The sequence below is a fragment of the Zalophus californianus genome, chromosome 7, assembly GCF_009762305.2.
Source record: "Zalophus californianus isolate mZalCal1 chromosome 7, mZalCal1.pri.v2, whole genome shotgun sequence".
Classification (NCBI taxonomy): domain Eukaryota; kingdom Metazoa; phylum Chordata; class Mammalia; order Carnivora; family Otariidae; genus Zalophus; species Zalophus californianus.
The window spans coordinates 33,048,959-33,073,438 of record NC_045601.1 but is presented as its reverse complement, the minus strand read 5'-3'; the positions used below and the strand labels follow the sequence as shown (position 1 = coordinate 33,073,438).

Genomic DNA, 24,480 nt, shown 5'->3' with positions numbered 1-24,480 from the left:
TATTTGGATTTGTGCAAAAGATAGAATTTTATTTTGACTCTAGTTAGGCCACATTTTTAGTACTCCAAATGACCATTTTATGGTTTAAATGCTTTATTTAAGAGTCTGTTATTTTAAGGCAGTTTTTCAAAAGCAACATGCTTCCAGCTTCTGTAGAAAGTGCAGTTACGATGGATGTCTTTCAGTGCCGTCTGTCACCTTTGCCCAAACAGTGGAGCTTAGAGAACTGGAGGAAGGCTTCCAGATTTGAACTCTGTTGAGAAACATTGCGCTAGAGAATGACCAGCAATTTTTGAAGTTATTTGGGAGTGGCATTCTCTTTTTTCTGAGTTAATAATTCATATCTACAAAATTGTTTCTATTATTCTGTAGTTTCATGGAACAAAGTTTGTATTTCAAGTTCTAGGCTGTTGATTTTGACATAACATTGCATTCAAGAGTTTATATATGCTTTATTTGACAAGATGGAGAGTGATATTGAGCAAGTACTAATATCCTTCACCTTTTATTTATGTCAAATGGGATAATAGTACCTTTCCTTCATCATCCTGTGAAAATGAGAAACTGATGTGCTGAAGCTGCCATTTAAACACCAGGAATGAGTTTTTCTTGGGCATTGGGACAGCTGTACTGCAGTGTAACTTGAGTGAATATTAACCACTCTCAAATGTGTGCTTACCTGTATCCAGTCATGCAGTACAAATGTACTGATCACCAGCTGTGAGCTGAACACTGTACTAGGCATTGAGGAATCAAATGAAGATAAGACGTGGCACTTAAGAAACTTAGACTAGGGGGGCCGTACTTATCGATGGGGGTGTAATTATGAAAATGCCCCCTTTCACTTTCACAGGTGTCCCAGTTTGGGTGGTAGACTATGTGATCACTGTAACTTAGTGTCTGATGGAGAAGACTGACAAATGGATGCCTACATGTGTTTGTCCTGTGACTGGAGGAAGCACTAGGTCCTGGGAAGGAGATGGGATTGCCTGCCTCAGCCCTGAGCTGGGGATCAGGAAAGTTTTCCCTAGCAGGAAACGGCAGATCTGAGTTTTTACTTTTAAGTTGATTATTCTCAACTGTTAACATAATCTCTTGGTCTGGTGAAGATTGAAGTTTGGAAGAAATGAAAGGGGATCTTTGGGAGCAATGATTTTCCGACTTCCGTTGGACATTAGAATCACTCTGTGAGGCTTCAAGAAAATACCCACAGCTACTCTGTGATGTCCAGAGATTCCAGTTTGATAGGTCTGGAGTGGGACCCAGACACTGGTAATTTTAAAAAGCTCAGGTCATTCTATTTTTTTTTTTTTTTAAGATTTTATTTATTTATTTGAGAGGGAGAGAATGAGAGATAGAGAGCATGAGAGGGAAGAGGGTCAGAGGGAGAAGCAGACTCCCTGCTGAGCAGAGAGCCCGATGCGGGACTCGATCCTGGGACTCCAGGATCATGACCTGAGCCGAAGGCAGTCGCTTAACCAACTGAGCCACCCAGGCGCCCAGCTCAGGTCATTCTAAAGTGCAGCCAGGATTTAGAATTTTTCAACCAGGACAACGATGTCATCTAGAAGAGGAGATACGTAGTGGGGCCTGGAGAGTTCCTATGAATTGCCTGGGATCACACAGTTAGTGAGGCGACAGCACACAACACTAGAATATCTGCCTCCTAATTTCTGGCACCAAACCCTTTCTGTTATAGCAGCCAGCTTGCCTTGTATCATTATCCAAATGCCACTGTTGTTACCAGTGACCATTGTTCCTTCCTGATTCTGCTTTTGGTATAGCCAGAGTGATCCACAGAGCACTTGTTCTCTAACTATTGGTTAATGGAGCTCAAGATAAACTAAAAGTATTTCAATAACTTTTTTCATTTAAAAAATGACAAGAGTTAATTCATCATGCCATTCAAGTCTTCCTTTTGCCTTCACAGTATGTGGTTAGAGCACAGAAGTCAGCCTCTTAGGCCGTTCTGCGTATTGCCAGGAATCCAGTATGTTTCTGAGGGGCACAGGGACTTGAGAGCTACAATTGAAATGCCAGTGTTAATGGGCCAATTTCATATCACTGAGTTCTTTTCTTCCTCCCAGCTTTATTGAGATGTAATTGACAAATAAAACTGTATATACGTAAAGTGTACAGTGTGATGATTTTTTATAAATATATATTACGAGATGATTGCCACAGTCAAGTTAATTAACATCCATCACCTCACATAGTTCCTTTTTTTTTTGGTGAGAATGCTGAAGGTCTACTTTCTCAGCACATTTCAGGTATATAGTACAGTATTAATTACAGTAACCATGCTGTACATTCGATCTTCAGAACTTAGTAATAAGTTTTTAGATTAAGAATACAATAGAGAAAAACAAAAGTTGGGATTATTTCATTTTGTTCTGATTTTCATTCGGCTTTGTGCATATTTAACTGCCCAAATACTCTTTGTTGCTACCTTTTCAAGTGTAAGCTTCGTGGTCAGTGATGATTCTTTATGAGTAGCTGCATGTGCCCAAAGGTACAGGATATGTATTGATCTATTAAAATTTTTGTTTAGGTATAAACTGCATTTATATTTTTCAGTGCAAACATAAAAATAGAGAGGAAACATTTACTTGTTTTCACATATGTCAAATAGTTGTAAGTCTGTGATTAGGCTCATAGTAAACTAATATTTGTTGAACACTGTTTGCCAGGCACTCATACTTGATAAATAAATAGTATCATTATTAAGAATGTACTATCACTTTTTTTGTTTTGGTATCGAACATGACTAATTTATATATAATTCTTTTTGTTGTATTTTTTTTGCTTTTATCTAGAAAATGTGCGTGTGTATGTGCGTGTGTGTGGTGTGCGTGAGAATAGAGGTCACTCAAATTGCAATAAAAATTTAGATTTTTTTGGTATACATGTTTACTGTTACTTTTCATGATAGTTATGTTGTATGTTGTAAGCCATATTCTTAATGGAATGTGGTTTAGGTATTATATTTGAAAATAGAGGGTTACAACAACAGAAAGAATTAAATGACTTCATTAATACCTTTAATGGTAAATTAGTCTTCAGGAAATACATAGGGTAAAAATTATACAATTATCCCAAGATTTTGTTCAGTCCTAGTTCGGACGACATTTGTGTTCTGTCAGTAAAAGCATGGAAAATAATGGTAGTGGGATGACCACCTACTGATACATTTAGCAATTTTATCAGTTTAAACAGACACCCTCTTTCCCTTAACCTCCACCCGAGGTATATGATTGTTCCCCCCCGTAACTAGAAAACAGACCAAATGTGAAATGTGGCTTTAATATTAACAAGTGTCTTTAATATTAGCAAATAGTTCAGGGCTGTCAGGGGAAGTATAAAATCTTTTGCTTTTTAATCATTGAATTTCTAGGAAAGCATATTTAGAACCATGCATATTTAGAGCCATGAATTTCCAATGTTATAGAATAATGGAGAGAAAAAATTTAAAAGTCTTTATTGAAAAAAATAAAGGTCAGAACTTGTACAAATGAAAACATACATGATATTGTTAAAAATGTGAGGGAGACTGACAAAACTTTGTTGATTTGTTTTCAAAAGTATGTGGAAAAAATGTAGTGTTAGAGTTAAGAAAATATAGCTATAAAAGATCTTAGGGATTGTTGATTAACTCAGTGTTCATCTAACCCCAAGTTGAATATTGTACTTCAGAAAATTATTAAGACTGTTTAACATAGAAGTGCATTTATAGAAATGTAGAATATGGTATAAATAATGTTTATATAGCTTTACAATATATTTGAATACAAGTATCATTTCTCAACAGATGTTAATTTATATTGAATTCAGTTGACTTGTTTTAGTTTAGGATATAATTTTAAAAAAATAAGTTAGATAATACATTTTTCTTTTTGATAAAGGAGGAATAAATTCCAGTGAGTGTGAAAATGTATCAAGAGAAGAAGAAACGTCAGAAGAATTTGAAGCTAATGCTATGGATTCTCTGATAGACATGCCATTTGCCACTATAGATATTAAAGATGATTGTGGAAGTAAGTACTGAAAATGAGACAGATTTGCCTATTATCCGGGTTACTTGTGAATAGAAAACAGGCAAAACCACCAATGTATTCTACAAATGTTTATTGATTATATACTCTTTGCCACTTGCTTTGCAGTCTTATGAAGAACCTTGCTATGATTTGATACAGTTTTATCTTGGCTGGGGTTCTGTAACTGGGGGATCCAAAAGAAAATGGTTTGGTCTCCCCCAGTGTGGAGTGCTGCCTTGCAAGGAACATCCCACCAGTCCCACTCCTGCCTCCGTGGATCTGAACTCTTGTCTTTTTGGGGTCCTCATTTACTCTCCGTGTTTAGCTTGCATTTTGAGCAATAAAGCCTGGCGGTAGTTTGAAAAAAAAAAAATAGTTCTATCTCTTCATCTAAGAAAAAGATGAGACTTAGAGAAGTTAATTAGCTAAATTCACATAATTGAAAAGACTATTTAGGGGCACCTGGGTGGCTCGGTTGAGTGTCAGACTCTTGGTTTTGGCTCAGGTCATGATCCCATGGTTGTGGGATCAAGCCTCCCTTTGGGCTCTGCTCTCAGGGTGGAATCTGCCTGAGATTCTGTCTCTCCCTCTCCATTTGCCCCTCCCCCCTTTTTTGTGCGTGTGCTCTCTCTCTCTCAAATAAATAAATCCTTTTTTTTTTAAGAAAAGAATTACCTACAGAATCTGTGATTTCTGATTCTTTCGACCTTTCTCTGAACAGCTATAATCTCATGAAACGAAGGCTGTACATGATGCTGTGGGCTTACATGGGGCAAGGCTGTATCAGAGAGGCGTCTGGCCTGGATGTGGTGGTAGTGGGTATCCTGGAAGGCCTTCCTGGGGGTTTGATAAGAGTGAATGCCTGGGGGCGCCTGAGTGGCTCAGTTGGTTAAGCGACTGCCTTCGGCTCAGGTCATGATCCTGGAGTCCCGGGATCGAGTCCCGCCTCTGGCTCCCTGCTCAGCGGGGAGTCTGCTTCTCCCTCTGACCCTCCCTCCTCTCATGCTCTCTCTCTCTCTCTCATTCTTTCTCTCAAATAAATAAATAAATCTTAAAAAAAAAAAAGGTGAATGCCTGGGGATGCCTGGGGGCACCTGGGTGGCTCAGTTGGTTGGGCAACTGCCTTGGGCTCAGGTCATGATCCTGGAGCCCCGGGATCGAGTCCCACATCGGGCTCTCTGCTCAGCAGGGAGTCTGCTTCTCCCTCTGACCCTCTTCCCTCTTGTGCTCTCTATCTCTCATTCTCTCTCTCTCAAATAAATAAAATCTTAAAAAAAAAGCATTTCATTTAAATACATTATTTAAAAAAAAAAGAAAAGAGTGAATGCCTGGTGGATAAGTATGAACTCTCCAAGGTTCTTTCCTCTATACTAACTGTCCTTGTACTTAACTGATCCTCTGGATTTTCTTTCTTTCTTTTTAAAGATTTTATTTATTTATTTGAGAGAGAGAATGAGAGAGAGAGAGAGAGCATGAGAGGAGGGAGGGTCAGAGGGAGAAGCAGACTCCCTGCTGAGCAGGGAGCCCGATGTGGGACTCGATCCCGGGACTCGAGGATCATGACCTGAGCCGAAGGCAGTCGCTTAACCAACTGAGCCACCCAGGCACCCGATCCTCTGGATTTTCTATGGAGTGATGGACAAGTACAGATTCCTCTTTTATTTTGAGCAAATAAAATGAATATATCTAAAAAAATGCAGTCACTTCTTTCTGATTTCATCACTTTCTCTAATTTGGGTATAAAATAACGAAGAATTTTCCTGAATAATCATGCCTACATGCCTGTGATGGGCATCTCCCATCCAGCCTTCCTGTCCCTGAGCCTCATTCTAATCTGAATCATTCCCATTGGAGTGCTCTAAAACTTGTTCACCATGCCAGCTCTAGGTGCTTGGGACTTAACCACCTGACACAGAGCTTGTCTGTTTGAACAAACAGCTTCTACTTGGGACTGACGGTGAACTGCAAGAATCCCAGAGAGCAAATACTATTTCCGAAGCTGCTGTATTTTATCTCCACTGGTGGGGAGAAACAGTGGCCACTGGGACCAGAAAGAAGGAAGGGGATGTGTTTGTGGCTCTGCACTCCTTTCTTGCTCTGAATGGTCGAGCTCCTTCTTTAGAGGATGGGCATTGGGAAGATTGGCCAATTGTTTATACAAGAAGATCTTTTCTCTGTGGTATAGGTTATATTTATTACTGAAGAGGTGTTGTCTGTGTAAGTTAGGAGCTCAGGTCAGTCCATGCAAATCCATTTTTAGCTGTATAGCATTGTACTACTTTTTAATAGTTCAGTCTTTGTGAATAAGAGGTCTTTGTGGATTAGTTTAGACTCCAAACCACCATGTACCGTATTATTTTTGTGGCAAGATAGATTTCAAATTCCAAGCTCCACTTTACACACAGTCAGTGTGGTATGAGAAAAACAGAAAACTTGTGTTTTGAGTTTTGGTTATTTCATTTTCTACTCATGTAACCTTGGACACTTAAACTGTATGAGCTGGGCTTTTCAACTGTGGACTGTGGGTAAGTTCCTCTTGTTTACCTCACAGTGTTGCTGTACAGATCAGAGTAGATAATGTGTGTAAGAGGGCAATTAAAATGTAAAACAATGCACAAATGCTATTTACAAAAGCTTTGAAACATATCCCTCAGTTATTTGGGGACAACTCGTTCTCACTCCTTTTTACAATAGCATTTACTAAGACACTAGAAACAAATACTAAAATTCTTTGCAACTTGAAATTACTAGTTTTTGTGAAATGAGATTTTTTTATAGAAATGCACAGAAACTGGGAGTTTTGTTGTCAACTCTTAAACTTAAGATAGACGGAGTAATAGTGTTTGTATCCAAAACACAGGAAAACTGGTTTGTGGCTTGAATGGACTTAATGTGGCTTTCTCTTACATTTAGTAACATGGAAATTTAATCAATTTACTGGACTGTGGTAGACAACAACCTTAAAATTCTCAAGTTGCTGGTTGTTGCCTTTGGTTCTTTCAGTTTCCTTTGGTGGGTGAAAATTGTGACTTAACTGCCAAGAAATTCTTGCTGATAGAAACCCTGGCAGAGCAATGAGGAAAGTACTGCTAACAAGAACATCGTGGGAAGGAGAATCCTTGCCAATAAGAAAATTCCTCCCCAAATGCTTGGTTCAGAGTGTCTTCGTTGCCAACTGTGTTACCTTTAGTGTGGGTGCTATCATGAGTAGGTGTCTTGTGGTTTGGTTGGCTGAAATGGGTCTTTACATTTTTTGTTAGTTTTGTTTTTGAGAAGAGACTATTTTACTAGAATTTTATGGTAGAATATAAAATGTATTCGGGGTGCAGGCACCAACTGGCTCAGTTGGTTAAGCATCTGACTGACTCCTAATCTCAGCTCACGTCTTGATCTCAGAGTCACGAGTTCAAGCCCCATATTGGGCTCCATGCCCAGTGTGGAGCCTACTTAAAACGAAGAATATAAAATGTATTAGAATATTATGTTGAATTAAATATAAGTTGTATTAGAATTATATATACTAGAATATAAATATACACATTGGAAATAAAATATCCAAATTTATGTGCAAAAGAAAATCTTTTAGAAACGTTGAAGAAGCAGTACAACCTGAGCAACATGTTCTGGGAGAAAATATAACATTAATGAGTTGTTGACCTGGGCCTGGATGGGTCTGTTCTTTTTACAAGGTGGAAGTGTCATATATAGAAACCCAGCAAATCATCCAGAGAATGCTTAGAGTTGCTGTTAGTCTTGCCTCTGAAAGTTGAACAAGAGTTTACAATGAAGAGTCATTCTGCTGGTAGGAATAGCTTACTGTACTTCCCATGGAGTATAAATCTGTGGAGAGCTTTAGTTTAATTGACTCAGTTCTCTCGAGAGAATCATAGTCTGTAACTATCAAGCTATATTTAAATCAAGATTGAAAATAAAATATTTGAGTGATTTTTTTTTTTTTTTTTTTAGTCCTATGTCTTTTATAAGTGGAATTCAGGTCTTATATCAAAGTTATAATTCTTATTTTACCTCATACAGAATTCTAACCTTGTTATTATTAGAGATTTTAAAGATATGGGAGATTATTATTTTGTTACTTATTTATTAACTAATACCATTAAGTTGTATTTTTTAAAAAAGTACTTTAACTCTTTTTTTTTTTTTTTTAAGATTTTATTTATTTATTTGAGAAAGAGAGAATGAGAGACAGAGAGCACGAGAGGGAAGAGGGTCAGTGGGAGAAGCAGACTCCCTCCCGAGCAGGGAGCCCGATGTGGGACTCGATCCCGGGACTCCAGGATCATGACCTGAGCCGAAGGCAGTCGCTTAACCAACTGAGCCACCCAGGCGCCCAAAAGTACTTTAACTCTTAAGTATTTTAAAATATCAAATGAAACCTACCTTTCCCTAAAAGATTTTTTTTTTAATAGAAAAATATATCAAATAAAGATTGAATGTCAATATCTGGTACAGTAAGTGATTATCTTGAGTGAATTTTAACTTCTTATTTTTTTTTAAAGATTTATTTATTTGAGAGAGACAGTGCACATGTAAGAATGGGGGAAGGGCAGAGGGAGTGGGAAAGAGAGAATCCCAAGCACACTCCCTACTGAGTGTGATGCCTGATGTGGGGCTTGATCTCACAACCTTGAGATTGTAACTTGAGTCTTGAAATCCAAGAGTTGAATGCCTAACCGACTGTGCCACCCAGGTGCCCCTGCTTTTTAATTTTTTTTATTTTTTTTTTAAGTAATCTCTCACCCAACATGGGGCTCGAACCCACGACTCCTGAGATCGAGAGTTGCATGCTCTACTGACTGAGCCAGCCAGGCACCCCTCCTGAATCAATTTTTAGAAAGGATGAAGTAGGGGCTCCCGGCTGGCTCAGTCAGAAGAGCATATGACTCTTGATCTCAGGGTCATGGGTTTGAGCCCTATGTTGGGTGTACAGATTACTAAAAAAATAAACTTAGAAAAAAAGGTAAATTATGTTCTGTGTCATCTCTGGGGAGGCATGGAGTACATATTCCAGATTTTTATGAAGGGGCTTAAGGCAAATATTTGTCTCAATATTTAAAGGAAAAAGATGTAAAATCTTTGTATTGTATTTGTAAGGTTTTACATCTTTTTCCTTTAAAGACACGTACACAAACACACACAAGAAAACAAATAAATTGGAAAAGCCCAGTGAATATATTAATTCATTCAACACACATTTATTAAATGCCTGCTGTGTAGCAGGTACTATTGGTGCTGGGTAAAGGATGTAGAAGATAAAATTCATTTAGTACATAAATGTATGGAGAGTTATCCAACCTCAGAAGTATAAAGGATGCATGTTAAAATACGATTGTAACTTACCAGATTGGCAATACCTTTTCAAAATAATACTCAGTGATTTTAATGTCATGTCTACATTGCTTGTGACAGTGTACTTTATAAGTCCTTTTAGAATGTAGTTTGTTGGGGTCTCAAGCAATGTTCAGACTCAGGGATTCCCAATGTAAGGACATAGTCTTACTTGCAGAAAAAAAAATTATTCATCAATATATGTGTCACAACATCTTTTATTTTTTTATTTTTTATTTTTTTTAAAGATCTTATTTATTTATTTGACAGAGAGAGAGAGAGAGATCACAAGTAGGCAGAGCGGCAGGCAGAGGGAGAGGGAGAAGCAGGCTCCCCGCCGAGCAGGGAGCCCGATGCGGGGCTCAATCCCAGGACCCTGGGATCATGACCTGAGCCGAAGGCAGATGCTTAATCGACTGAGCCACCCAGGAGCCCACAACATCTTTTAAATAGTAAAAATATTGGAAAAACCCCCAAATGTCCAAGATTAGGGAGTAAGTACGAAAATAATTTTTCTGAAAACTATCTTACAAGAAATATTTCCTACCTAAAATGCAAAGTGAAAAAGTATGGGGGAAAAAAGTATGGGTGTTTGTTTACAATTGTATAAATACTTTATGTGACCTGTCACCAGAATTCATAGTGGTTGTGTTAAGATAGTGGGTTTATGAGTAATTTTTTGGTTCCTTTTGTCTAATCTTCAAATTTTGTGAGTGTTTTTTATTCTTTTTATGAAAAAATACAATTAGCCAAACTGTGGAAAGAGCCCAAATGTCCATCGACTGATAAATGGATAAAGAAGATGTGATGTGTATATATATATATGTATACATGTACATATAAACACACACACACATACACATATACACAATGGAATATTACTCAGCCATCAAAAAGAATGAAGTCTTGCCATTTGCAACAACGTGGATAGAGGTAAAGTGTATTATGCTAGGTGAAATAAGCCAGAGAAAGATGAATATCGTATGATTCTACTCATATGTGGAATTTAAGAAGCAAAACAGATGAACATATGGGAGGGGAAAAAAGAGAGGGAGGTAAAGCATAAAAGAGACTCTTTTTTTAAGATTTTATTTACTTGAGAGAGAGAGGGAGAGCACACAGGAGGAGGGGCAGAGGGACGAGCAGGCTCCCTGCTGAGTGGGGAGCCCAACGTGGGGCTCAATCCCAGGACCCTGAGGTCATGACCTGAGCTGACACCGAGTCAGATGTTTCAACTGACTGAGCTCCCCAGGCTCCCCAGAGACTCTTAACTATAGAGAACAAACTGAGGGATGATGAAGGGAGGTAGGTGGGGGATGGATGAGTGATGGGTATTAAGAAGGGTACCTGTTATGATGAACACTGGGTGTTGTATGTAAGTGATGAATCACTGAATCCTATTCCAGAAACCAATATTGCACTGTATGTTAACTAACTAGTTAAATAAAAAATTGAAAAAAGATGGAAAAGAAAAAAATACAATTAGAATTTGTAAATGTGCTTAAAAACTTGCTTTTAAAGGTGTAAGCTTCATTGACTCAGTAAATAGAGAGCTGGATAAACTTTTTCCTCTTTGATCCTGTCCACTAATGTTACTCCTACACTTCCTAATAGTGTTAAACTATGGTGGTTACAGCTACGGCTGTGGGGTCAGATTGTCAGGGTTTTACACTTTCTCTTAAAAAGTTTTTTTTGGGGTCATCTGGCTGGATCAGTTGGAAGAGCATATAACCCTTGATCTCAGGGTTGTGAGTTCAAGCCCCAGATTGGGTGTAGAGCTTACTTTATAAATAAATAGATTTAAAAACTTTTTTTTTGGAAGTATAATATACACCATTATATTACTTTCATGTATGCAACATACTGATTCAACAATTCTGTACATTGTTCTGTGCTCATCATGGTACATGTAGTCACCATCTGTCACCATACAACATAATTACAATATTTTGACTCTATTCCCTGTGCTGTACTTTTCAACTCCATGACTTACTTATTTTATAACTGGGAGTTTGTACCTCTTAATCCACTTTATCTATCTATTTCACCCATCCTCCCCTCCCCTCTGGCAAGTTTGTTTGTTCTCTGTATTTAAGAATCTGTTTTCCCAGGGCGCCTTTGGCTCACGTCATGAACCCAGGGTCCTGCGATCGAGCCCCGCATCGGGCTCCCTGCTCAGCGGGAAGCCTGCTTCTCCCTCTCCCGCTCCCCCTGCTTGTGTTCCCTCTCTCGCTGTGTCTCTCTCTGTCAAATAAATAAATAAAATCTTAAAAAAAAAAATCTGTTTTCCCTTTGTTTCTTTGTTCTTTGTTTTTTTACATTACACATGTAAAAAAACAGTAAAATCATCTGATATCTGTCTCTCTCTGTCTGACTTATTTCACTTAACTTATATCCTCCTGGTCCATCCACATCATCGCACATGGCAGGATCTCATTCTTTTATACGGCTGAGTAACATTCCGTTGTGTGTATATGCTCCATCTTCTTTATCCATTCAAATATCCGTGGACATTTGGGGAGTTTTCATATCTTTGCTATTGTAAATAATGCTGCAATAAACATAGGGGTGCATATATTTTTCAAATTAGCTTTTCATTTTCTTTGGATAAACACCCTCTAGTAGATAAACACCCTTTATTCTTTTGCATGTGGATCATATGGTATTTCTATTTCTAAGTTTTTAAGGAACCTCCAAACTCTTTTCCACAGTGGTTGCACCAATCTACATTCGTACCAACAGTGCACGAGGGATCCTTTATCTCCACATCCTTGCCAACACTTACTTTTTGGCATTTTGATTCTAGCTCTTCTGACAGGTGTGAGGTGATAGCTCATTGTGGTTTTGATCTGCAGTTTCCTGATGATTAGTGATGATGAGCATTTTTTCATGTCTGTTGGCCACCTGTATGTCTTTGGAAAAATGTCTCTTCAGGTCCTCTGCCCATGTTTTAATTTTTTTTTTTTTTTAGTGTTGATTTGTACAAGTTCATTGTATATTTTGGGTATTAACCCCTTACTGGATATATCATTTGCGAATATCTTCTCCCATTCAGTGGGTTGCTTTTTTCATTTGTTGATGGTTTCCTTTGCTGTACAAAAGTTTTTTATTTTGGTGTGATCCCAATAGTTAATTTCCTCAGGCATCTAGAAAAATGTTGCTAAAGCCAATGTCAAGGAGATTACTGCCTGTGTTTTCTTTTAGTTTTATGGTTTCAGGTCTTACATTTAGGTCTTTAGTCCAATTGAGTTTATTTTGTGTATGGTGTAAGAAAGTGGTCCAGTTTCATTCTTTTGCATGTAGCTGTCCAGTGTTCCAGCACCATGCTCCTTCACTTTCTTATTGTGTCCTTTGAGCAAATGTCTAGGCTCAATTTCATTATCTATAAAATTGGCATAATAATTGTAGCTATTTCAGGAGTTGGGAGGATTTAACTTGTTAAGACATGTAAAGTTTCATCAATCTCATCAAAATTTTTTGCCTAAGTGTACTTGCTAAATTAAATATTTAAACAAATTTTCATCTTGAGAGCAATATTTTATAATAATATTATTGAATGCTTTCAGCACATTGCTAACTGCTTTATATTTTTTTTATTTAATCCTCAGAGAAAATGAGGGATGTAAAATTTTTTAAAAGAAAATTTTATTAATTTGTTAAAGATTACTCAATAAGGGGGAATAATGCTATGAAATGGAGAACATAATATTATAAGTCATAAATTCAGGAGTTTTAAGAAAGATTACTTCAGGGGCGCCTGAGTGGCTCAGTCTGTTAAGTGACTGCCTCTGGCTCAGGTCATGATTCCAGGGTCTTGGGTTCGAGCCCCGCATCGGGCTCCTTGGTCCGTGGGGAGCCTGCTTCTCCCTCTCCTCCCCACTTGTGCTTTCTCTCGCTTGCTCTCTCTCTCAAATAAATAAAATCTTAAAAAAAAAAGAATGATTACTTCAAAGATTTTGACTGCCTACAGAACAAGGAAAAAAGAGAAGATTATCAAAACAAAGAATCTAGTTTGTTCCCAGCCTTTTGGCTAAGAGGAAATGTGAAAACAGTCAACCAACAATAACAGATGGACTACCTAATTAAAGTAATTTCTCCCATAATTCATTCTCTTGTAGTTTTTTTTGAAGGAATAAAACTTAAGGAAAAATTAGATAATTTGCATAAAATGACATGTGCTTTGGATAAACAAATGCATGGATCAGAGAATTGTAGCCTTTATAAGACGAGATTAATTAGAGCACATTGAAATGGTAATGGAAATCATTATGAAAATTAACAGTTTTCATAACAAAACATTATGAAATTAACATTATGAAAATTATCACCAGTGTAATAAATTAAATTTATGAGATGAGGTTATGAGCTCCAGTCCAGTGAAAGATCCAGGGCGCATGGCCAAAGTGTTCTCTGTTTTGCTTCTGTGATCACTGATCTTTAATGCTTTTATTTATAAACTAGATATTACATGAATACTTTGTTCATTATTATTTTCATAAAAAGTAAATTAAAAGAACAATAGCAAATTACATCAACTGAGCCAGCCAGGCACCCCACAAAAGAAAATTTTAGATAATCCAATTGAAAAGAAAGTTAAATAGTTATGGGTAAGATTAGAGAGAGCTAAGGGAATTTAGAAAAACCCTCTATGTCTTTATTTTTACCAAGAGGTTGGTTTATTTTTAAGAGGTTGTATTTTGAATTGGGATTTTACACTATGTCATTCTCATGATACCAGAATTTTTTTTAATTAAATTAATTAATTAATTTGATAGTATAAGCAGGGAGAGGAGCAGAGGGAGAGGGAGAAGCAGGCTCCTCACTGAGCAGGGAGCCCGATGTGGGGTTGATCCCGGGACCCAGTGATCATGACCTGAGCCGAAGGCAAAGGCTCAACAGACTGAGCCATCCAGGTGCCCCGATACCAGAACTGTTAAAGAGTTTTTATATAATTATAACTATTGTCTTCCGAAATTATGGTGTTCCTTCTCTGGATGTCTGTAAAATGGACTTACGCAATGTTTGAAATGGCAAAAATAAGTCGCTACAGGAAGAACATTTTAGTTTTAAACAGATAAGGTATAAAACAACTTAAAAAGCTAAAAGCCTCGTGGTCTCCTAAATACCATGTTTTTAAGTCTGTTCATATTGAGTAAAATACAGCAGAAATGATTCAGTGTCTTAGTTCATACTAAGGATACATTTTACATTGCCACCCAGTACACGTGTGTGCAGAAACCCCGACGTGGAGCAGTGCTCGTATCTGCCATAAACAACGTACGACTATACTACTTGCGTTCTATCCTCTTCTGCATTCTAATAGTAGTCTATTCTGTTTATTCCATTTCATTACCTTCCACCCCATTCCATTCCATTCCAGGTTTTAAAAAAGTGCTTTTAGATTATCTTCTAAGTTGATTTCATAACCCACTTGTAGGTTGATACTAGCAGTTTGAAAAAAGAAAAACAAGAAAAACTAGACTATAGGTTCAGGATTCTCTTTCTACTATATTAATTTTGAAATGAACTAGAGGTGATAAAATCAGCTGTATTATTAATTTGGACACTCTTCTTCACCTTCCTCTTCAGGTTATTTATTCATTTATTTTAGTAATCTCTACACCCAAAATGGGCCTTCAACTCATGACCCCAAGATCAGGAGTCACATGCTCTTCTAACTGAGCTTGCCAGGCACCACTGGACACCATTTTTTATCTAATTTCACCATGAAATGTCCTAATTGGTACAGGTGTTAAATTAGTACCTTTACCACAGATGAGAGAAAACTAACTAGAAGAGACTAGATAGAGATTATCTAGCTCTCCCACTCCTGTACCTGCCCCTAATTCTTGTTTTTGTTTTTTAAAAAATATTTAATTATGGAAACTTTCAAGCATATTCAAAAGTAGAGTAGTAGACCGAGCCTCATCTCTTTATCACCTCTTCCTCACTGTGGATTATTTTGAAGTATATTCCAGATATATTTTATCTGTAAATACTTTAGTATGTATCTTTAAAAGATAAGGAATTTTTTAAAAAAGCATATCCAAAATATCTATCCCATGACAAAAAATGAGAGTAATTCCTAATGTCATCAAATATTCTGTCAGTATTCACATTTCTCTGTGTCATAATTTTTTTTAAAACTGTTGAATTAGGAACCAAAGTCTGTACATTTTATTTGATTGACAAGTCTCTTCAGTTTTCTTTTTTCATCTATAGATCTCCCTTTGTGTGTGTGTGTGTGTGTGTGTGTGTGTGTGTGTGTGTGTGTGTGTGTGTGTTTATTGAAGAAATCAGGCTGTATTGATGTACCTATATTATGGTCATTTAATGTATTTCTCTGTCCTTTGTATTTCAGTAAACTGGTAGACTAAGGAATCTCGATTAAGTTTTGGAATGTTGGCAAGAAAGCTGCAAAAATGCTATGAATTTCCTATTGTGTGACATCAGGAGGCATATGATGTTTGGTTGTCTTGCCTTTTTGTGATGTTAAGATTTATCAGTGGCTTTCCATCTTGTCACTTGATGTACCCATTAAAATTCCCCATCAGCTTTCCATTTAATGGATCATCCATTGATAATCTTTGGATTGATCCATTACTCTGTTAAGGGTTTCAAAATAATGATGTTTTAACTCTGTCTTTTTGAATTACTAGCTGAACATTTCTATAAAGAAGAACTTTCCCTTAGTTAACTGTTTGATTCCCTGTATGACTCTTTGCTTATAAGGAAAAGCAGGATAAATGCTTGATTTTTTTTCTCTTTTATCACCAAATTTGTAGATCCAAAGGTGACCTGTGAGTTTTGTTTTTAATTTTTCCTTTGAGTATCATAATGAACTGATGGATTTAAGCGTAGTTGATGTATTTCACACCACTGAAGTTATTATTCTATCTGATGCTGTAATTGTGCCATCTTTGGCCAGTGAGGGGACTTTCAAATTGACATGGTGCCAGGAGTCTTTGAAGATCCAGGCTCTTCTGGTATATTTTATGCCTCAGACCTCGAATAAGCTATTCTGTATGGACTGGCCAACTTTTTAAGTTTCAGGTAGGGAAATGAAGTGATTTGATGGAAAGATGCTTGCTGGAAGACTAGTCTTTGGGGTCATTGCTCTTTTCACCATCTAGTGCCGCCTCTGCAGGGCTGAAACGCACATTACTAGTTGCCTCACCAGCAGTTGTTCCCGTGCTTTTCCTTTCATAGATTACTTTCCCCACAGAGGCATAGGTTGGTAACTTCACTGTCCAGCTTCCAGTGCTGCTTGGGGTTAGCCCTGTGTCCGGATTTGGATAATTGGATATATAAGGAAGGATGCTGGGAACTTATTTAGAATTGGTTTGTGATTTTACCTTAAAAAGTGGGTGTTTTGCTTTAGAAATATTTTTCAGTGTTATCTTTAATTTTTTAAAAACTGCTCAAGATTGTTATTCATTTTCCATGATCATAGAGAGTATAAGTGGTCTGGATGGTGAAAAACAACAGATAGTTTATACTTCATCTCCGTTTCTTTTTGGAGTCTTCTAAATGATGTTAGCAGATACACATTTATCTCCCTAATTCTGTTTAGCTCTGGGTAACATCTCATAATTATAATAGAAAATGATAGTGCTTAATTTGTACCAGGAAGTAGTCTAAGAGCTTTCATGTATTAACTCACTCAAAAAATGGCCCTGTGAGGTAGCTACTATTATTATTCTCAAATTATGGAGGAGGAAACTGAAGTAAAGAGAGTTCTTGTAACTAATTGAAGATCTCACAGCTAGTAAATGGGGCTGGGGACAGGATTCCAACCCACAAACTCTGATCCAGACTATATTAAAATTGGTTTCCATTTCTAGAGTACTGGTTTACTAAGAGCAGGTGGAGGTGGGCTAGAAATGTATTCAGACGTGGCTTTAAAATATATATGGTATTTTATTAGCATATTTTGTGGCTCTGTTTAAAATTAGTAGATTTAGGGGCGCCTGGGTGGCTCATTTGTTAAGTGTCTGCCTTCGGCTCAGGTCATGATCCCAGGGTCCTGGGATGGAGCCCTGCATCCGGCTCCCTGCTCCGCGGGAAGCCCGCTTCTCCCTCTCCCACTCCCCCGCTTGTGTTCCCTCTCTCGCTGTCTCTCTCTCTCTCTGTCAAATAAATAAATAAAATCTTTAAATAAAATAAAATAAAATTAGTAGGTTTGTTACTATAATCAACTGTAGGACAGTTTCTTAGATGTCTAAAATTACAAGCAGCGCGACAACATATTGATTTGATTTTCCATATTTAAAGAATTGCATGGGAAATAAAACCCAATGGCATCATATGAAGCACTTCAAATGATGCTCATGATACAGATGAGAATGCGGCAAACTTTTTCTTAGTGATAGAATTTATAAAGTTCTGACTAGCTTACATGTATACAAGAAGCTGATAATAATTTATATTTCAAACACATGTTCTCTGTTTGTGAAGATATATCATTTTAACCATGTTAATCATCAGGTATATTGTTGAGAAACATGGTAGTGAAATGGATGCACAAACATACCAGATAATTTTGCCCTAACTCATAATGATATAGTTAGACTTATTACCCAGGTTACCTTGCTCTTAACTTACCCCTACCTTCTAGATGTCACAAGTGTATGTTACTCCTAGAGTATGTTACTCCTGTCTGTTTCTGCAAACCTTTAGTTTTTAAGTTTTAAGCATACTCTACTAATTTTCTTAGAAGTTAGCACTAAAATACTATTTGTGACATTTATTTAAACATTATTTACTCTTAATTTTTTTATTTTTTAAAAATCTTTTTAAAGTTTGTTTATTGTTAAGTAATCTCTACACTTAATGTGGGCCTTGAACTCATGACCCCAAGATCGAGTCACGTGCTTCTCTGACTGAGCCAGCCAGGTGCCCCTACTCTTAATATTTTAAAGAACAGTAGGGGTGCCTGACTGGATAAGTTGCTGGAGCATGCAACTCTTGATTTCAGGGTTGTAAGTTTAGCCCCCCAATGGGTGTAGAGATTACTTACAAATAAAAAAAAAAAATTTTTAAGAACAACAGAATAAGGAAAATTACTTCTGCCCTTTGGTTTTGCAGAACTTCAACAGAGAAGCGGTTTGAGCCAGTAGAAAACATACTAGAAGGAGAAAGTTAAAAGGTTTAAATGCCAGATTTGACTCTGTGACATTGAACAGTTTTTAAAAGTGTTTCTGCGCTTCTGTTTCCTCATGTATAATGAGTTCAGGCTTGCGTAGGCACATGGGCATTGTGCCGTTGGTTGAGCTCAGACTTCCCACAGTCCTTTCCGAGGCATTGTGTGTGATGATCACTGGGGTCTCTTAGAGTTGATCCCAAAGATGGGGAAAAAAAAATTGGGAAATAAAACTCAATGTCTGCCTTCAGCTCAGGTCATGATCCCAGGGTCCTGGGAGAGAGGATGGCTGTTGGTTGTGCTTTAGATCGTGGGCCAAATCTGGCTAACTATCTGCTTTGTAAAGAAAGTTTTATTGGAACACAACTATATCCTCTGTGTCTACAGCCGACTTGGGTGGTTTTGACTAAGACCATATGATCTGCAAAGCCTAAAATATTTACTCTGAGTTCCTTTACAGAATACTTTCCTAGCTCCTGCTTTAGACTTCAAAATGAGTATTATGAATGATTGCTACTTATGTAGTGCTTGTTTCCTTTTTTTTTTTGACTAAATTATCTTTGTTGAAATACATCAGACATATTATTGTTTGACTTTTTCCCTCTAGTCACTGATGTACCTCACACAAATTGGGAGAGAAGTAAAGAAAATGAACGGATCAGTAAAGATCAAATAAAGAAGAGGAAAAAAAAGCAAAAAGATTATCAACCCAACTATTTCCTATCCATTCCGATCACCAACAAAGAGGTGCTTTTTTTAAATTGAAGTATACTTGACATGAAATGCTACATTGGTTTCAGTTCTACAGCATGGTGATTTGACGATCTATATTGTGCCGTGCTCACTGTCGCACGGGTGGTGTAGCTCCCATCGGTCCCCATGCAACGCTATCACAATACCATTGACTGTATTCCCTTTGCTGTTCCTTTCATCCCTGTGACTTACTCATTCCATAACTAGAAGCCTGTACCTCCCACTCCCCTTCTCCCATTCTGCCCATCCCCCCACCCCTCTCCCCCAGGCAGCCGTCAGTTCTTTGTGTATGTATGGATTTGTTTCTGCTTTTTTGTTTGTTTATTCATTTGTTTTGTTTTTTAGAGGTGCTATTTTTTTAAAAAAACTATTTTACTATAAAGTTTTATTTTAAATTAGATTTAAGGTACATTAAATGCTTGTAAGCCCATTTGCTGTCAGCCCTTAAGTGTCTTTGGTGGCATTTTAGTTGGGCTATATAAGAAATAATCCTGTTTAAACAATAGAATCTATTTAAACAGTAATTTTGAGAAATACTATTTAAAAAACCATATTTAAATAATAATTTTGCAAAAGCCTTTTGAAAAGCGTTGCCAGATGGCATGTCAAGTGTGGTTCTCTCTAGGCATTTGCTCGCCACAATGGGGGAACCTTTCAGAAGCAGAGAGTAGTGACCAGGTAGAAAAAGAGGATTCTGAGATCTCTGCTAGGAAAGTAAAGTAGGATTTCTTGCTGCTTAGTCCTGTGTAAGGCGATGATTATTGCAACACAGTTTCTTTAAAAATTACTCATTGTTGTGCCGATTTAATATTGCGTGATAACTTGGGCAGAGTTAAATCTGTTAAATCTATTAAAAATCTGAAAAATTAATGTGGTATGAATAATAGGAAATGGGACCAGTTGATTGGCCCAAACTAAGAAACTCTTGTACGTAGCTGAGAGCTACAGTATCTGATTAAAACTGCTAGAGCGGTGAGGTGGGAAAGAACAGCTCACTTGGAAGATTGATTGTTTTCACATATTGGTGCAATTTGAGAGGCAGATCGGAATTTCTGTTTGATTGTGGACTATGAACTCTTTTACTAGTGTTAAACAACAAAAATTCCGAGTAAATTTGAAGATCCAGTTGGCTTTATTGAACAAGTCATGAATTGGGCAATATCTCATGTGGCAGAGAGAAAAGTACTCCATCAGGCTGCAGAAAAGGAGAGGGTTTTAAAGGTAGAGAGGGAGAGGAAAGAAGGAAACTATTAGCAAAGAATCCATCGTTTTAGATAAGGTCACCCTCCCATGGAAGGTGCTGACGAGGAAATTCCTTGTGGACTGGTTACGTTCGTGGGGGGACAGTTAGGTTAGGTGTTAAGTCTTGGGTGGGCTGACATGGGGCTCTTAACATGTGACTCCATTTTGGGCCTGTGGTTTTCTTTTTAACACTAGGCACATTTTGCATTTGTTTCTCCCTTTATTTAACTAGAATGTTTCTGGGGGATGCTAATGAATTTTTAAAGCAAAGTATTTAAAGCAAATGAAATTGAAATCAAATGAATAAATATCAAAAGAAAAAATAAATATTATTTATGCATTCCAGGAAATTCTAGTCCGTGAAACCACAGTTTAGCTGGGGAGAGAAGATACATAAAAAGAGAATTTCTATTACCTAGCAATACAAGGTTTTAGAATTTTATTTATTTATTTATTTATTTATTTATTTATTTATTTATTTATTTAATGGAGAGACACAGCCAGAAAGGGAACACAAGCAGGGGGAGCGGGAGAGGGAGAAGCAGGCTTCCCGCTGAGCAGGGAGCCTGATGTGGGGCTCGATCCCAGGACCCTGGGATCATGACCTGGGTTGAAGGCAGACGCCTAACGACTGAGCCACCCAGGCGCCCCAGGGTTTTAGAATTTAATGCAGTAATGAATTAGATTTTGATTTTACTGGAACACACCAGTTAAGAGTGGTGGGTTAACAGTACAATAGTCTTTAAAAGTGTTTAGGTGACACAGAGTTTAATATCATGAGCAATTATCTATTATGTTACATATTATATAGTGCATTAAAATACCTATGAGTTATTTGGACAGGTTTTCTTTTGAAATTTAGGATCATCTGCACATATGGGAGTTAGAAGAGGGGTGATGCTGCTTAACTGATCAGTCCAAAGCCAATTCCTTAGGACCCAGAATGTGAAACAGGCAAAGTGACTTTCCCACAGACACACGATTTGTGATTGGAAGAGACCCCAGGTTCCTTACTTTGCTTTACAGCGTAGAGATTGTTCCACTGCACTCCATCAGTATGGAAGTTTGGGAAGCACTTCTGTAAGTTGCTTTAATTAGGCCCTTCCTGTAGTCTGTCTCCCTTCACTCCTCCGTCCGTGGCTCCTGTGGTAGTCTGAACGGCAGCTTGGTGTCCCCTTCATGTCCCCTACCTCTCCTCGCCTCCTTCTGGCCCCCTTCCTCTTCCAGTGAAGATCAGTGGGGTGATTGTGGTGGGGAAGGGGATGAAGATGAAAGGGGGTCGAGAAATTCTTTCCTTCTGCCACTTAGTTCAGGATTTGGGCCACAAAAGTGCCTTGAGGAAGGGGAAGAGAGAGAATGGTCTACGGCTTTTAGTTTTCGCCCTGTAAGCTGCCATAGTTTTTGTTTCTGCTTCCCACTGTCTGGGTGGTTGTGTAGAAAGGAGGGGGAGTGCAGCTCTGGAGTCCCACAGGCCTTGTCTGAATACCATCGGGCTACAAACTTGCTGTGGACGTAGGTCAGGTGACTTCATGTCTGTAGATTACATTTCTTTAGGTGTAAAAGGGAGGTGATAATTATTTTCTAACCCCAAATCTGGACGTGTCACCCACCTGCTTATATCTTTCACTCTTTTCCTGTTGGTTTTGGGACAAAGACAGAGGCCTTACCGTGTTCTATGAGGTTTTGCGTGGTTCAGCTTTCTCCACTTTGGTACTTGTTCCTTCTCCTTGAGCCCCTCTGGCCTTGAATTTGCCAAGTTCCCTCTGCCCCCAGAGAAAGCTTTTTCTGTCTGGGAGTTTTCTTTCCTCTCTTCTTGGTTTTGTTAATGCCATAATCTCAGCTCAGACCTCTTCACTGGTGACCACCTTGCCTTGGTCACCCCCACCCTGCCACCACCAGGCTCTCATAGCTTTCCTTTTGGGGTCTATCATCCTTGCAACCTGAACGTGTTCATCTTCTGCACAAAGTTCTTCGGCTCATTCCCAGTACCTAGAGCAGAACTTGGCAGGAGTAGAAATATACACACAGAAAATACTGTCATTTCAGGGCTGGAAATGTGTTTGTAGCATACCAAGTTACACCAAAACATTTACAATAATTTACAAATAAGAAATACAGTGTTATAAGGTGGTTTCATAATACAAGTTTAACAGCCATCATTTGAGGGTAGGGTGACTGGTAGTTATGGGGAATGCAGGCTTCAAGGGATCTGGAAACCAAATAATTTAATGTTTTCCTCTCAAGAGCCTTATTTGCAGGTAACAGAAATACAAATACAAATACAAATACAAATACAAATACAGGGAGGAGAGGTAGGGTGGAACAAGATTAGGAGATACACTTTATATCTTTTATATGAACATCTTTTTTGTTTGTTTTAAAGTATCACATGTTAAATTTTCTTTTAAAACTACTTATGAGCTTTTGTGGGAAGGCCTGGGAAAAGAAGCAGCATTTATAACATTGTTTCAGCGTGAGACTGTATTCCAAGTTCCAATTAAGTGACCTGCAAACAAGCTTTTAGAAGCTAGCACTTTCACAATGAGTTGCTCTACTTTTGGCCTCTGCTTGTTGGCATCCAGTTTTAAAGAAAAAAGTGTTCAGACTTTATGGGTCTTTGATTTTTAAACCTATTCTTAGATGTTTGAAATTCTTCATTAATGGAAATTCATAATTTCATACTTTTAAGAAATAGAATTGGAAAATGCATTAGAATGGCTGCATAAAAATATCCTAGTTTCAAGTATATGGAAGCATGTGTTTCTCCCTTACCTGCAATTATACATTAGTTTAAAAATAAAAATAAAGAAGGAAAACATTTAATGGAGTTATAATAAATCCTACATGTTTCTTAAGTGGCTAGAATTATTTAATTAATTATTAATTCTAGTTGGATTTACTCTTATGTTGGTTTTATGCACTTTCCTATGAGTGGTAATATTATAAGGTAAATCAGCACTGAAAAAATGCAGGGGAACAATTAGAAACTGAATTCAGGAGTGTATTAATTTTTTATAAGATAATTTTTTATACTAATGGAAAAGTATGATTTTCTTTGGGGGTTTTAAAAGGTATTTGTAACATTTAATTCCATATTTCATCATTTTCTAATGTGAAAATTGCTGGTCTTATAAAAATAATAAAAGTATTCAGTTCTTTTCTGGGATATGTAATTGTAAAAGTATTTGCTCTCATCGTGTGTATGTTAAGCACTTGGTAGACTTGGAAAATTCTCCTATTTGAGAATGATTTTTTACTTTCTTTTTTTAAAGATTTTATTTATTTATTTGACAGAGAGAGACACAGTGAGAGAGGAAGCACAAGCAGGGGGAGTGGGTGAGGGAGAAGCAGGCCTCCCACGGAGCAGGGAGCCTGAAGCGGGGCTCGATCCCAGGACCCTGGGATCATGGCCTGAGCCGAAGGCCGACGCTTAATGACTGAGCTACCCAGGCGCCCCAGAGGATGATTTTTTACTTTTACTCCAGTTTTGCTCTGTCATCAGTTTTTCAGGTTCTTTTCATGGTTGTAGACAAGCAAGAAAAATGAAAGTATTCAGCAATGAAGAAAAGTTATGTAGCAAATTGAAGTGATAATTCTAGTAAGTCTTAATGAGGCAGCAAATTTAGGAACAATATAAGTTAACAGCTTCAAAAAATTCTGGAAATAATGTCAAAAGATGGGGTCAAAGACATTCTCCTACTCTGTGTTGGAATGTAACTTCTCTTCCTCATGCAGCACTGTAACTTTAAGGCTTTTTCTTTGTACTCATATATGCCTTGAGTCAATTAGAAAGCTTAAAAGATATAAAAATGAATTTTCTTACTGCATTATTTTTAGGCAGGTGGAATATGGCTTAGTGGTAAGGTTTAACAAGTGGTTGTTTGTTCTTGTTCTCTAAACACAAAGATAATAATGAAATATTTAAGATTTTAATAATGCTCTTATTTTTAAAAGTTTCTTTCA

The 24,480-nt window shown here is 37.5% G+C and overlaps 1 protein-coding gene across 3 annotated transcripts in view; it reads left to right on the top strand.

The window, feature by feature from the left end:
• AKAP7 (A-kinase anchoring protein 7) overlaps positions 1-24,480 on the top strand; it is a 144,317-nt gene that overhangs the window by 2,406 nt on the left and 117,431 nt on the right. For all 3 annotated transcript variants that reach the window (XR_003521662.1, XM_027603461.2, XM_027603462.1), the window contains exons 2-3: positions 3,903-4,034; positions 19,130-19,269. Coding sequence is in view for 2 of the 3 variants with exons in the window: in XM_027603461.2 (XP_027459262.1) it covers positions 3,903-4,034; positions 19,130-19,269 (272 nt within the window). In the remaining variant the exon portion in view is untranslated. The remainder of the gene's footprint in view (positions 1-3,902; positions 4,035-19,129; positions 19,270-24,480) is intronic.